Source organism: Momordica charantia (genome assembly GCF_013281855.1).
Source record: "Momordica charantia cultivar OHB3-1 chromosome 2 unlocalized genomic scaffold, Mcharantia_2.0 BLBB01000002.1, whole genome shotgun sequence".
In the NCBI taxonomy this organism is placed as follows: Eukaryota; Viridiplantae; Streptophyta; class Magnoliopsida; order Cucurbitales; family Cucurbitaceae; genus Momordica; species Momordica charantia.
Window position 1 is genome coordinate 10,593,250 of NW_028275160.1, and position 15,983 is coordinate 10,609,232.

At 35.2% G+C, this 15,983-nt stretch overlaps 1 protein-coding gene and 1 long non-coding RNA gene across 2 annotated transcripts; both read left to right on the forward strand.

Annotated features, from left to right (window-relative positions):
* Window positions 1-1,283: 1,283 nt before the first annotated feature.
* Window positions 1,284-3,042, forward strand: LOC111022595 (geranylgeranyl pyrophosphate synthase, chloroplastic). The gene has a single exon (XM_022299764.2). It carries the CDS (start codon window positions 1,637-1,639, stop codon window positions 2,732-2,734), a length of 1,098 nt encoding a protein of 365 aa, XP_022155456.2. The 5' UTR covers window positions 1,284-1,636; the 3' UTR covers window positions 2,735-3,042.
* Window positions 3,043-10,645: 7,603 nt separating this feature from the next.
* LOC148212794 (uncharacterized) lies at window positions 10,646-15,051 on the forward strand. The gene is made up of 2 exons (XR_015789181.1): window positions 10,646-12,822; window positions 12,998-15,051. It is a non-coding gene; the product is annotated as an uncharacterized LOC148212794 (long non-coding RNA).
* The last annotated feature ends 932 nt before the right edge of the window (window positions 15,052-15,983 follow it).

Here is a 15,983-nt window from a genome sequence, read left to right on the forward strand (position 1 = left end):
AGTAAAAAAAACGCAAGTCATCGTCATCAGTTATTTCCATCACACAAACTTTAGTTTTAAAATGATACACACGTCTAATTATAATATCAAACTGTAGGGGGTTAATGTTACTCAATCTATACACGTGACCTAGAAATTCTCTGTACGTGATTGTACTATCCACTGTCAATCCCCTCGTACGACCGCCGACATAATCTTTTTCACTATCATTCCATTCTCCACCGAATGTTATGAAAACACGAGGCATCCTGCAAATAGATAAAACTAAGTGAGATAGGAAAATCGATCATTCAAAAATAAAATATTAAAAATTAAGAAAATAAAAAAAGTCTCGGATGAATCTTGGACCAGTCTTGGTCCGAGATATGTCCCGGACAAATCTCGAAGCAAGACTGGTCCAAGACATGTCCCAGACTAAATATGCTTCGAGATTAGTCCAGGACATGTCTCGGACCAAGACTGGTCCGAGATACATCCGAGACAGTCCCGATACGTGATGCACCGGGATTTTTTACATTCAATCCCGGACTAGGTATAGATCCGGGATTGAAGTAATTGCAACAATCTAATTTTTTTTTTGTCAACAGCCAAATCTAGTAGTTGAACCTATTAATGAGAAAATATTTCAAAAAAATTCAACAATTATAGAGTACAAAAGTTTGTGTAAAGGTAACATACCTCAAGTGAAATTGTGGGGACAATGATTTTGGATAGTGTGGGGACAAAAAAATATCAAACACGTACGTAGTTGAGCGGATTTTGAAAACGTGATCTGTGAGTTATACATAATCTATAATATTAACAAGTTCAAACATATGTAAAATATGAGTTTACAGTTCGGTGAAATGGTTAGATGGAAATCATAAATGCACATTTATTAACAATGAGTGTAAATTGGTCTTTTCCCATGAATAAAATATTTAAGGGATCATAAATAAGGGGTGGAGGGGTCACAAATTAGGTTTTTTAAAAATGGGGTCATTTATCCAGTTTCAGTTATTGAAAGGTCACAAATTCAAATTTCCCCTATAATTTAGGGAGATGATTTATTTATTTTATTTAAGAAGAGGATTTATTATTTCTCTTTAGAGTGTTATTTAAAAAAAATAGGAAAATATCATCATGACCTAATAGTTAATAAGAATCATTGTAGCAAAAACGACCATAGCTCACGGTAATCGGCATATACTCCGATTGGGAGCAAATGTTGTGTGACGATTAGAATAACAAATTTCTGAATAGAAACAAGACAAATCTGATTGACGTGTTGAAATTTATGTGCAAGTACTCATCCATATGACCATATCCATTCAATCCTAGAGTTCCCAAATCCCAAATCAAATCCAATCTTCTCGTTTGATTTCCAGCTGTGTTCATACAAAAATCCTCCTTCCTTTAGTCCATTGTTCGTCGGTTGGTGATCCTTGTAGTGCTTGCGCTTCAACCACCATTTCTCCACTTTCTGAGTTTTATGGGTCAAATCCCCACTGTCTCTCCGGCGAAGTGGACTTCATTGACTTAATCCTCACTGCGGAGTGGACTTCATTCACTTTTCACTCTGCTTCTGAATTCCGATCACAAGCAGCATCCAGGAGTTTGAAATTTGCTGCGTTCTTCTCTTCTCAAGGTGAGGACGATGAGTGCTATTGGCTTGGGTACGTCCCTTCAATCTTGCTCCATTTTCAATCAAGCTGCTAGATCCAGTAGTTATCCTTTGAGAATAGCGGCTACTTCTTCTTTTGTATTTCCTAAGCGGAGACTCCCCAGTTCCTCCGTTTCGTCTCTCTCCATCTCCGCGGTGCTCACCAAGGAGGACACTCTCACCGAGGAGGAAGAGGGAAAACCCACTTTCAATTTCAAGGAATATATGGTTCAGAAGGGGAATTCGGTGAATCACGCCTTGGGCGCCGCGGTTTTCCTCCGAGAACCGCTTAAGATTCACGAGGCCATGCGCTATTCTCTCCTGGCCGGCGGCAAGCGCGTCCGTCCTGTGCTCTGTGTCGCGGCCTGCGAGATTGTCGGTGGTGTTGAATCTATGGCTATGCCGGCGGCGTGCGCCGTCGAGATGATTCACACTATGTCCTTGATCCACGACGATCTTCCGTGTATGGATAACGACGATTTGCGCCGAGGAAAACCTACGAATCACAAGGTCTTCGGTGAGGATGTGGCTGTTCTAGCCGGAGATGCGCTTTTGGCCTTCGCTTTTGAGCACATCGCTGTGTCGACGATCGGCGTGCCGCCGGCGCGGATTGTACGGGCGATTGGAGAGCTTGCGAAGTCGATTGGAGCTGAGGGCCTCGTCGCCGGCCAAGTAGTCGACATAAATTCTGAGGGCGCTGCCGATGCCAGCCTTCAGCGGCTTGAATTCATCCATTTGCACAAAACCGCCGCACTGTTGGAAGCGGCGGTAGTTCTTGGCGCCATCCTCGGTGGCGGCTCCAATGAGGATGTTGAGAAACTGAGAAATTTCGCGAGGTACATCGGATTGCTATTCCAAGTTGTGGATGACATTCTGGACGTAACAAAATCTTCAAACGAATTGGGGAAGACGGCAGGGAAGGATTTGGTTGCTGATAAAGTTACTTATCCTAAACTCATGGGGATTGAGAAGTCGAGGGAATTTGCTCAAAAATTGAACAAAGATGCTCAAGATCAGCTCTCAGGGTTTGATCCAGATAAGGCTGCTCCATTGATTGCTTTAGCTAATTATATTGCTTATAGGCAGAATTAGTACCATTGATCTGCTAAAATTGCATTCATAGTGAATATTGAGGCTTCTTAATTTGAGTTTGATGCAATTTCTTCTTGAAATATAGATTCTGGAGTTGGTGCCCTGTAGTTTTGGTTTTAAGTTCAACCCATTTGTATCATCTAGTGTTGTATGAATATTGATAAAAGCTGCCAAAATTCTCTATTCTTGTATTAAAACGGTCCCTCAGACACATCATCAATGATCTTATGTTAAGTAATAGCAACATTATAGATTTCAAACCTTTTTTACCATATATAGAATATAAAACATTCTGAAATTTGTCTCAAGTTTGTGTCCAAAACTTTTCTGCAGTTTTGGCAAATGATGTTTGCAGATGGTTCTTTTTGTTAGGGAAATGCAAACATCCTTACCTTGTTATGATTAAATGCTGAATGGTTAAAATATTTTTGAGCTATCTTCGCTCTTCTTGTTATCACCTGAAATTCTTAAGCTAACAATATAAGGTTTCTGCTCTTGTTTGTTATAGTATAGTGCTCAGAGAAATATTTTATTATCTACAAATTCAATTTTTTGTGCATAGAAGTACAGAAAGCAAGCCACGGGAGGATCGCTCGGTTGGAGGGAAGTCTTATTGTAAATGAAATACTATTTGAGTTGTCGCTCTCTGAAGAGCTCAAGTTTGCATTCTGTGTTATATGTAGTTTAGGTGATGGTTGCAGGAGTTTAGTGATTGAATCATATACTGAATACAATTACTTTGAATTGTCTGAATAATGGGTATGTATGTTCTTTTCCTTATCTTGTTATGAATGGAGCTCATTTTATTATTGATCGAACTAATGTTGATTGAGAAATCTCTAGATCAGATAATGAGGAAATGTGTTCCGCTCATCAAATGATAAAGCTGGATAAAAGGCAAGTTTGGGTTTGATTTTGTAAGAATGAAAGTGAATAATGGATGTTCTAAACAGTACTTTTCTTCCGGAGTCTCGACATATCAATGTTTATACGCACACATATATATGTCGATGAAGTAAGGAACGTCTATTTGGGAAGTAGATACCTTTGAGTCTTTGACACATCTTCATCTTTGAATTTGTATTATCAACTTGTTGCCTACAATGTGGATGGTTTGTATGGTTTGCCATTGCTGTCCTTTTACAGAATACATGAAACACTGGTTGCCGATTTCTTATTTTCTTTCTCAAATCTAAGTTTTTATGTATTGTTATTTGGCATCCTTTATAGAATGATTTTTGCAGCAATTTTCTAAGTTGAACGTGAAGTATTAGTTTGTAAATTAATGTTGAATCAAGATCCATATTTGACTTGATGGGTGGCTCAAATCAAATCCAACAATCAGTCTAACTTCAGTCGAAGGCATCAGGTATTACTACTACTTGAATTTTCTCACTGTTTATTGTCTGGTTTACTCATGTCCTTCTACAACCTTAAAATTGCCGAAACTGGCTCGATAACTCATAGATGTAAAAGGTGGGGGGAATTTGAAAGTTAATTATTTTGGATAAAAGTTAAATTATAACAGAAGTGAAGCTTGCCTAAAGCCTACAATGGTGACAGGTCCCATGGCCATGGCTCCCACCCTGTCCTTCCCCTCTAACTCCATCCTTATAAGTTCAAGATGCCATAGATGTCCCATTAATTATCTGTAGAACTAACTGCCGGGCCATAAACTATACTCAGATTTACAATTTTCTAGAGTAAAGCCAAATGAGTTCACTTTTGCAGCTTTGATTACAAGCGGCAGCAACCTAGAAAGTCTCCAGCATGGCCAACAGTTCCATAATCAAGTCATGAAGATGGGTTTAGGACTAGACCCTTTCATCACTAATGCCCTTGTGGATATGTATGCCAAGTGTGGGAGCATGGGAGAAGCTGAAAATATGTTTTACTCCTCGGTATGGAAAGATACGGCATGCTGGAACTCCATGATTTCGATGTATGCAGCACACGGAAAAGCAGAAGAAGCTCTTAAGATGTTTGAAACAATGATGAGAAATGACATAAATCCCAATTATGTCACTTTTGTGAGTGTGTGCTATCAGCTTGTAGTCATGTAGGGCTTGTTGAAGATGGACTAAAACATTTTAACTCAATGGCCAGATATGAAATTGAATCAGGAATGGAAAATTATGCTTCAATGCCAAAAGTCTTGTTCAGGGCTATTTGGAAAACTAAAAGTCCAAAGAAGGTAAGCTTCTTTTGTTGGATTCTTATTTAAGGGAAAGTAAACACGATCGCATGTTCTACAAAAGAAGCTCCCTTGTTCCAGCCTATTGCCATCTGTTTGTGCCTTCTGTCAGTCCAATTCTTGTATGTAGTTTTCACTTCAATTATCTTTCTCATCCAACATGAGTTGTGGTCACTGATTGATAGCTAACTTATCTTGGTTACATTCATCACTAAGCAATAGATTTTATTATTTTTAAATAAATTTAAATCCATTTAAAGAATTGGGTTGTATCCAAAATTATTCAAACCCAAATGTTCACACAAAATTAAACAGAGAAAGAATCAGAAGATAAAGACTAGAGATTGAATAACTATACAACATATACAAAGAGTCAATTATGGACCAAATTCTATCAAGACTACAATATACATTGAAACATCACAAACTACGAATAACTCTAAATATCCTAAACTTTTTAATCCCTCCTCTATCAAAACAAAAACAAGGAAGCAAGTCATTGAGTCTATTCTCAATCAAATTCTACCAAACCTACAATAGGTAAGTAATATCCCAAAATACAAATAACTCAAAATATCCTAAACTTTTTAACACTCCCTCCTACCACTGAAACAAAAAGAAGAAAACAAGTGTTTCAGTCAATTCTCAACAAAATTCTACCAAGGCTACAATATGGATGGAAATATCAAAAACTACAAATAACTATAAATATCCTCAACTTTTTAACCGTTCCCCTCCTTGAAACAAAAACAAAAAGCAAATCCTACGATATATGCATAATGACATCATAAAAATTCAAGTAACTCCGAATCTCCTAAACTTTTAACCCGTGCACACAAAAAAACAAGAAAGCATGTCTAAATTTGTAATCAACCAAGTTTACGATACATTTACAACATCATAACAACGAGAGAAATCTAACTCTTCTCAATGAAAAAGGTTTATTGAATTCAAGTTTACTATTTTGACAACTTCGGAATTCACTGGTTGTCCATTCACAAAGTAAGCAGATATATTCTCTAACTATAGTTGCAGTTAAAAGAATTCATAGAGTAATTTCCAACAAGATCATCATTGCGTTGTCAAAATACAAAGCTCAACAAGTTTTCCAAATAAAGACTAACACAATTATTTATATCTTATTAAATTTTCAAATGTATTATTTTATTGATCGGTCGGGAAAGAAAAACTAAAAGAGAAAAAAAAATGATAAAAATGATAGCTGAGTTCTAACCTATCAAACAATCAATTTTTCTTAACACTTCGTTAGCAGCACCAACAATCTAAATGCAATGACACATATTATCTTACCAAATACAAAAAACATTCGAACCACAATATATTTTTTTAAGTCTCCTTATCGAAACAAAACTCATTACCAAAAACCCTTGCAAAAGTCTCAATAATCAAGAGAAACTCAATACAAATAGCTTCCCTATCAAATCATGTTGTCTTATTGAAGTTTAAGAAAATTAAGAAAATCAGTTCAATATCTCTAAGCATCACTATTCAAAAATTAAGTTACATAAAAAGAGTTATAGACTTATGCGTGAAGGATGACAGAGCCAAGTCAAATCATATCATTTTATAAACGACAAACATCAAAAAAACTAATAAAGAAAGAGGAAAATAAACAAATAATAAATGAAACAAGAAATGAGATTTGAGATTTGAACATTACCAACTATGTTTGGGAGTGAACTTCAAAGAGCAGCCACACTTAGAGCCTACAACGAAGTACTGCCTAAGTTTCTTAAGGTAGGGATGCTTCTCGAGCTAAAAGAAGAAAAAGAGAATTATGGTATGTTTTCTTATCATTAATAATGATGATTTTGGAAAATCAAATTCTCTTTTTTCAAAATCGTTCATTCTATCATGACTCCCGGACAGATCCTTTATCTGTATGCATAGTTGATTTTACTGGAAACGCTATACTTTACACCTTGAATTGAGGATCGTGAAAGATTTGGAACATTTCTTTAATATTCAAACCAGTAGTGCCCAACATTTTAAACATGACTTTGAATATTCATAATATTTCTCTTTAAATAATAATATAATAAGGTTGTGATTTGTACACGTGTCACGCATTTGTTTTTTTAACTTCCCTGGAAAGGCGGTCCACATGGTTTAGCTTTTGAAATTAGAAAATTGGGAAATCCTATTCTTAAAAAATATAAGGATACCTTTGAATTCATTTCTTTTTTTTTTCGTTTAATTGTTTAATTTAATCTTTTATTTTCTGCTTTATAAAAACGTTTATGAGATTCTAAGTAAATTAAAAAATATAGTATCTAAAAATAGATTTATGTTTCAAAATCTCATTGTATTTTTTAGCTCAACTACTTTTTCTTTATATATTTCTCTAATAAATTTCTATCTAGTTCTAAAATTTTTTCCTACCTAAATTTCTCTCTCTAAAAAAATAGTTCAAAAGTAATGTAATAATAATGTGATAATATATTAAATATTCTATCCCACAACTTAAAATTATCTAAGTAACATTTTTCTTATCCCAAAATCCTACCAAAAGCAAGAAATATTAATAAAGAAAAAAACAACAAGAAATATTGTCAGCTAAACCTCGCTGAATAAGTAGAGAAAAATAGAGGAGAAGAGAATATGAAAAACAGCCTATCTCGATGATGAACAACTACCACCCACTTGATTCCAACATTTCCTTCTAACATTTTGTTAATGTTTTTGTCTAGACGATTGAGAAGTCATACACATTAACGATTTTGTGTAATGTAGGATGTAAATTGATTCTTTTAATTAATACAATTATTAAACCCAATTTTGGATCCCTTTTACTTTTCAAATTGTTCCATTTTACTATTAAAATAGCAGCCTTTGTCAAGTTTTATGACATTGAAAACAACTAGGTACTGCCTTTTCTTTTTCTCCAACCTTATTCTTTGCATTTTTCCACTTGTTGTTTTGTTTCCCTTTACAAATAATCCCTTGGCATTGGAACTCTCCCTTTTCTTGGAGAGAATTTCCAATTCTTTACTTCTTGTGGCAGAAATTATCGCATGATATCATCTCCCTCCCACATTTGACAGCAACTTTTATTTCTTTATACGCATTTGGAAGTGAATTTAACATGATCACAATTTCATTGTCTGCGCCAATCTTTGGCACGTCCTGATTAGAGGAGAAAGATGTACGTGGCTTTGGTTGATAAAGCCAACCAAGTTTCCTTGAGTCCCGTTCCCATTCTTTGGTTGAACCGACCTGGACATCTTAAGCTCAACTCTATTGATTGGTGGTCAATATCAGATTACATAATCATCTACTCAGCTTAGAGAAATCAAAGGGTAGGAAGGACATCTGTAGTACTCACCAACCTAATCCGAGTCAAGCTGATTCAACGAAAGGTATCGACCGACCTGAGGAATCCGACCTCAGGTCCGACTATAATGGCTTTGTTTCCTCCGCCTACCTATAAAAGGGACACTCCGCCCCATCATTAGGTATGCAATTCCTCCGAGAACAACTTAATACAGCTCGAGCTTACTCTAACTTGGGCGTCAGAGTATCTATTCCTTGTGCAGGTTTCACTGAGATCGCGCCTCGGAGCTCGTCCTCGTTAGCTTGTGACCCGATCTATGAGCTCGGTGGAAAACAACATCAACACCATTCTATATGATAGATTCCACGACAGCATGTCATGATTCACGCTTATCTTAAAGAGCCGTTGAGGCCCTGTCGGGAACATTGTCAGGGAAATCGCCTATAAATAGAAGTCATTTGTCTCTATTCAATGTATGCGAACACTGAATTTTGTCTCAATATAGCTCGGATACTTTCTGATTTGGGCATCGGAGTGTCTTCTGTTTTGCAGGCTCCCTGCTCGAAGTACTTTCAACTCATCTTCCACGTCTTCTTCCAACCGAGCCGAGGTTCGCAGCTTGGTCATTAATTTCTTTTATCAAACCATTATATAGTAAATGATACAATTATTTTATTTGATGTGATAGTTATTGATTAAAATAAATTACCAATTTAGTGAGGCAATCTCGATGCACCTATTGATTTTTGTCATCACCAATAACTTTAACTTTTTTTTTTTTGTAACATATTTTGTTAGCTCTCAAAATATATATTATTTAAGAGTTCATTCCAAAATATATTATCTTAGGTAGACGTGTGAATGGATCTGTTAGGAAATTTGCCAAATTCCAAAGTAATTTCTATTTTCTCAAGTATTCAATGGAAAAAGAGAAAAAGGAGAGTCCAAAACGTGGAGTAGCACTGAGGTTATGTCTATTTTTGAGATTGATGAACAACACACCTCTCTGATTACAACAGTGGATTTTTTCCATTCTCACGCTCCACTGCACGTTAACGCTTTGCTTACTTAACGGGAATCGGAATGAAAATGAATCGGAATCAAATCAAATTAATCGAAATGTGAATGTTATTACTTTGATGCTATTTACCAGAATTTTTTGAAATCGGAATCAAAATTCATTTCATGTTCATTTATTAAAACTATCTGGAATCAGATCGGATATAATACTATTATAACTATTTTTTCTTTATAGCTAATTATAAATACATTATTGTGCTAATATTTTTTTAATTACAATAATAATAAATTTTAAATTTATTTTATTACTATATTAAACATTTTTTTATTATAACTATTTATTTAATATTAATAAATAATGAATAATTAAAATAAAATTACATCAACTAAAATACTTTTTTATTAGAACTCTTGTCATTTAATATAAAATATTGTTAAATTTTATTATTATAATATTTAATAATACTGAATTCTATTTAAAAAAAATATTGATATTAATTAATAACAACAAAGTAGAATAAAAAAATTAAATATAAATTCATGATATTTTATAATAAAATCACATCCACTAATAAAAGTGGTATAAATTTTTATTAGAACAAAAATTTTTAGTTAGTACAACTGAAAAAGAAATAATAAAAGTATAAAATAATTGCAATAAATGTGTGGACCCACAAAATAAGAAATGAGAATTGGATTGATGATGGTGTAGGAAAGGAATGTGATTGCTCCTAGGGAATAAGAATGAAAAGATTATGTGGGTCCTAGCATTTGATTCTCATTGTTGCATGCTGGTAAACACATGAAAGAGGATGAAAAAATTGATTGGCTATGTTTACTTACTAAAAATCAAAATAGGAATGAAATGAAAATCCATCGAAATAGAAATGTTATTTCTTTGACTATTTATCAAAAGAAATTTAATTTTGTTAGTGTAGTGATCTTTTTGTACCTGTTATCAAAACTAGGATCGTTTGTTCTTCGAAAATGTAGATGTCTGACATCTTCAAATATCTGTAATTTTAGATGCCCAAAATTTTAGATATCCGGCATCTTCAGATAGTTATATTTATTTTGTAGGAAAATTTATAAGAATGTCCGATAATATTTGGATAGCCACGTTTATTTTGGAGAATTTATTATTGGAATGTTGTAAATTTACGTAATGTTAAAAAAAATGTCCCTATCAATTATTGAAGGAATGATTCAAATTGGTGCCACTAATTAGAAAGTGAGATAATGGATAGTGGTATAAATTATGGTGGCACTAAGTTAGTGGGATGATGGATTCTAAGTTTAGGGAACATTACATTAGTGGAGTTAGTGACATGCTATTTTTGTTATGGTTGTAAACCTATATAAAGGTACAACATCATCCTTTTTTTCATATGAATCAAACTAAGCATTTGCTATTCTCATCATATTAGTTTGCCTTTGTTTTTATTTTGTGCATAGTTGTTCCATTCTTTGTTCACAACAAATTTGGTATCAGAGCACGGTTTGAGAGAGTGAGTCGAGTGTAAACACGTTAGTTAAAGTGTAAACACAAAGAGAGATCATGAGCAGCAACGTCAATGCGATGAGTGCAGCACAATCACTCATTCTCATCTTCAAACGAGAAGGATACGAATTCTAGAGCATTCTTATGAAGACTCTACTCAAATCTCAAGACTTATGGGAGTTGGTGGAACAAGGCTATGCAGATCTCGACGACGATCAAGGCAGGTTGCGGGAGAATAGGAAGAAGGATTCTAAGGCGTTGGTCATCATTCAATAGGCGGTCCATGATAGCGTCTTCTCAAGAATCGCAGCGGCAACGACGTCGAAACAGGCATGGTCTATTTTGCAGAAGGAGTTTCAAGGCAATTCGAAGGTCCTTGTGGTGAGATTGCAATCACTCAGGCGTGAATTTGAGACCTTGATGATGAAGAATGAAGAATTAGTAGTTGATTTTTTGTCAAGAGCAATGGCAATAGTCAGTCAAATGCGGTCCTATGGCGAGACGATTACCGACCGAACCATTGTTGAAAAGGTACTTAGAAGTTTGACTCCAAAACTTGATCATAGATGCGATAGAAGAATCAAAGGATTTGTCGGTTTTTACATTTGATGAACTAATGGGGTCTCTTCAAGCTCATGAGTGGAGGATTAACATATCGCTCGAAAAAAACCGAAGAAAAAGCATTTGAGGTGAAAGAGACAGCCTCCAAATTCGGAGAAGGTGATCATTCGGTGAATCGAGGTCGCGGAAGAGGAGGATTTCGTGGTCGATTCGTGGTTTCGGAAGAGGCAGAGGAAGATTCGAAGGACAAAGGCAGTCCTACGAGCAAACAAGCAACGAGAATGTAGTTCGGTGTTACCACTGCAAAAGATATGGGCACATAAAGGCAGACTGTTGGTACAATAATCAAAGAGCCAATTTTGCAGAGAATGAAGTATCGACGAATACTGGAGATAGTAAGTTTTTTATGACTCATGTAGAAACTAACCAAAAGGCAAGTGATATCTGGTTTGTAGATAATGGTTGCTCAAATCACATGACATGCACAAAATCCATCTTCAGAGAACTTGATGAGGCAGAAAAAATGAAGGTGCAACTCAGAAATGGCAAGGACTTACAAGTTGAAGGCAAAGGTATGGTTGGTATTGAAACTAGCCATGGTAAACTCAAGCTCCTTCAATTTGTTCAATTTGTACTCGATTTAGGATACAATTTATTGAGTATTGGACAACTGATGACTAGTGGATATTTCATAATATTTGATGATGATGATGCCTGTGTAATCAAAGATAAGCAGACAGGTCAAGAGATGGTTCGTGTTAAGATGACCCAAAGCAAAATGTTTCCATTGGAAGTCTCAAATGTGGGAAGTTTTGTTCTTTATGCTAAAGGAAAAGATGACTCGAAGTTGTGGCACTTGCGATATGGACATCTCAACATCAAGGGTTTGCCATTGCTAAATTATAGAGGTATGGTTCTTGGGCTACTGAAAATTGTCTCTATTGATTTATGTGAAGGGTGCATTTATGGAAAACAAATTGGAAGTCGTTTTCTAGTGGGAAGACTTGGAGAGCCTCTAAGTGTCTTGAATAGGTTCATGCCGATTTATGTGGGCCTATGCAAACTAAGTCTCTTGGTAGGAGTCGTTATTTCTTGCTTTTTACTGATGATTATAGTCGCATGAGTTGGATATATTTTTTTGGAAAACAAGTCAGAGACTTTTGAGAAATTCAGGCACTACAAGACTAAGGTAGAAAAGCAAAGTGGAAGATTCATCAAATCACTTCGTAGTGGAAGAGGAGGAGAATTCTTGTCCAATGAGTTCAAGCTTTATTGTGAAAGAAAATGGCATTCATAGGGAGCTCACAACTCCTTACACTCCAGAACAAAACGGTGTCGTCGAGAGAAAGAATCGAACCGTTGTGGAGATGGCGAGAAGCATGTTACACACAAAGGGGATTCCGAATCAATTTTGGACAGAGGCAGTAGCGACATTTATCTATTTATTGAATATATCTCCAACAAGGACAGTCATGAATCAAACCCCATATGAAGCTTGGCATGGAAAAAAACCAGCTGTAAGTCATTTAAGAGTTTTTAGTTGTTTTTCTTATGTTGTGGTACATTCTCAAGTTCGTCAAAAACTTGATGAAAATTCTGAAAAGTGTATTTTCATTGGTTATTGTACTCAGTCCAGAGCATATAGATTATATAACCCTCTTAATGACAAAATTCTAACAAGAAGTGATATAGTATTTGATGAGAATGCGAGCTGGGATTGGAAGAAAAATGAAGAAAAGTTGGAGCAACAAGTTCCTTTGGTAAATGAAGAATCAGCAAATGAAGATCCACAACCGACTTCATCAAGCTCCGATGGATCCTCTACCAGTTCACCAAATTCAACACCTTCAACAAGTCCCCCATCGTCACCTCAAAGTTTAAACTCTACAGGATCATCGGACGAATCACCGTCAAGCAAGTTTAGATCCTTGTCTGACATGTATGAATCTTGTCAGTTTGCTTTGATTATTTCAGATCTAATGTGCTATGAAGCAACAGCAGAAAAGAAAGAATGACAGAAAGCGATGGTGGAATAATTGGCATCGATTAAAAAGAATGCAACTTGGGAGATGGTATACTTACCGGAAGGCAAAAATGCAATTGGTTTGAAGTGGGTGTTCAAGACAAAGTTCGCCGCAGATGGAAGCATCCAGAAGCACAAAGCACGACTTGTGGCGAAAGGATATGCACAGAAACACGGTATTGATTTTGAAGAAACATTTTCTCTGGTAGCTCGTTTTGAAACTGTGAGAATAGTTATGGCATTGGCAGCACAACTGCAGTGGCCGGTTTATCAGTTTGATGTGAAGTCGGCATTCCTCAATGGAGATTTACAAGAAGATGTCTATGTAGCACAATTGGAAGGTTTCATAAAAGAAGGCAAAGAAGAGAAGGTGTACAAGTTGAAGAAGGCATTGTACGAGTTGAAGCAAGCTCCTCGGGTGTGGTATAGCAGGATTGATGGCTATTTCAACAAAATGGATTAATAAGAAGTGCAAACGAGCCCACCTTGTATGTGAAAAAGGGAGGTAAAAATAATTTCATCATTGTTTGTCTTTACGTTGATGATATCATTTATACTAGTTCCTCTGAATCCCTTAACGCTGAGTTTAAGTCAGATATGAAGAATGAGTTCAAGATGTCAGATATGGGTTTATTGCATTTCTTTCTTGGACTTGAAGTTCATCAAGTTGAAGGAGGAATTTTCATCTCGCAAAGAAAGTATGCCAAGGATATTCTCAACAAGTTCGTCATGCTTAATTGCAAGCCTGCAACTACACCGATGAATATGAATGAGAAATTGCAGCAGGAAGATGTAGCTGAGATGACAGATGCTACAAAATTCAGGAGTCTTGTTGTAGGCTTAATTTATCTTATCCACACTCGACCCGATATTGCATTTTCTGTTGGTTTCCAGGTTTATGCAACACCCATCAAAGAATCACTTTGGAGCAGCGAAGCGGGTTCTTCGATACATTGCTAGAACAATGGAGTATGGAATTTGGTACTCTAAAGTATCCAATTTCAAGCTATACGGATTCACGGACAGCGACTGGACGAGTTCGTTGGATGACAGGCGGAGCGTATCAGCAAATGTGTTTACTCTAGGATCACGAGTAATCACCTGGAGTTCAAAGAAACAAGCCACGGCGGCATTGTCGTCTTCGGAAGCAGAGTACGTCGCAGCAACTTCAGCCGCGTGTCAAGCAATTTGGCTAAGAAGAATATTAGCGAAGCTTCAACAGGAGCAAGAGGGAGCAACAGAGATATTTTGCAACAACAAAGCAACGATCTCAATGACAAAGAATTCAACAATCCATAGCAGGACGAAGCACATTGATATTCGTTTCCATTTCATCCGTGATTTGGTTACGAAGGGAGACATTGCTCTGAAGTATTGTAGCACGCACGAACAATGGGCCGACATACTTACTAAGTCTTTGTCAAAGGAGAAATTATGTTACTTTTAGAGTGTTGCTTGGAGTTTGCAAATTTAAATCAAGAAGGAGTATTGAAGGAATGATTCAAATTTAATTAGTGAGACCAATTATGGTGGCACTAATTAGAAAGAAAGTGAGATAATGGATAGTGGCACAAAGTTAGTAGGACGATGGATTCTAAGTTTAGGGAACACTACATCAGTGGAGTTAGTGGCATACTATTTTTGTTATGGTTGTAAACCTATATAAAGGCACAACATCATCCTTTTTCATATGAATCAAACTAAGCATTTGATGTTCTCATCATATTAGTTGTCTCTGTTTTTATTTTGTGCATAGTTGTTCCATTCTTTGTTCCCAACATATATTCATATAATTTATATATTAATTTAATATAATATATTTATATAATACACTTGTTTTTATTAATTTAATATTTTGTTTTTTAATATTAATTTCACATATATTAACTTTTTATGTTATTATCTAGAATTGATATTAATATAAGAATTTTTTTTTTAAAAAAGTTATTAGTATTAAATATAAATTTCATTATAACTTTAATATTTTTTTTCAAAAACAATTATATAATAAATGTTATATGAAGTAAAATTTATTCATCATATTATCGAATTATATTTTTTACAAAAAAAAAAATATCAAATGCAGGTTGGTTACTAAAAAAAATCGTTGCTTTAAAATTATATATTTTAGATAATAACTTTTATTGATAATAATTCCTTCCAAATATTACTGTAAAAACAAAATTGTCCACCCGTTTTTTTTTTAGTTTGTCCCCTTTTTTTTAAGTTCTTTTCATAACTTATTTCTACAAATGCTATCTCACAAAGCTATAAATAACTATATATATATATATATTTTTTTTTTTGTAGTGCTACATTATCTATCGAGTAATAATCCTCTTTTTTAGGATATTTGAGAATTGTATCTATATAACTATGGGGTATGACTCTACTAATAAGTCCCACATGTATATTTCCATAATTTGATATACATTATCTACTTTAGCTTAAGCCTGCAAAGTTTTATTCTTAAAATCTACCGAGGAAGAAATTTCATATAAAAAATGCAGGTTTAAGGTTTGAATTATTTTGATCTCTGTACTTCCAACCAAATAATTAGATAAGTTTCATATCTAAAAAGAGGATTTGATGGATGACGTTTTGCCAAACCACCATTGGATTAGGTTACATCTCTCAATCTCCTTTGCTGTGCCT

Bases quoted from the DNA above. Each gene is read 5' to 3' on its own strand.
- LOC111022595 (XM_022299764.2), top strand. From the start codon at position 1,637: ATGAGTGCTATTGGCTTGGGTACGTCCCTTCAATCTTGCTCCATTTTC.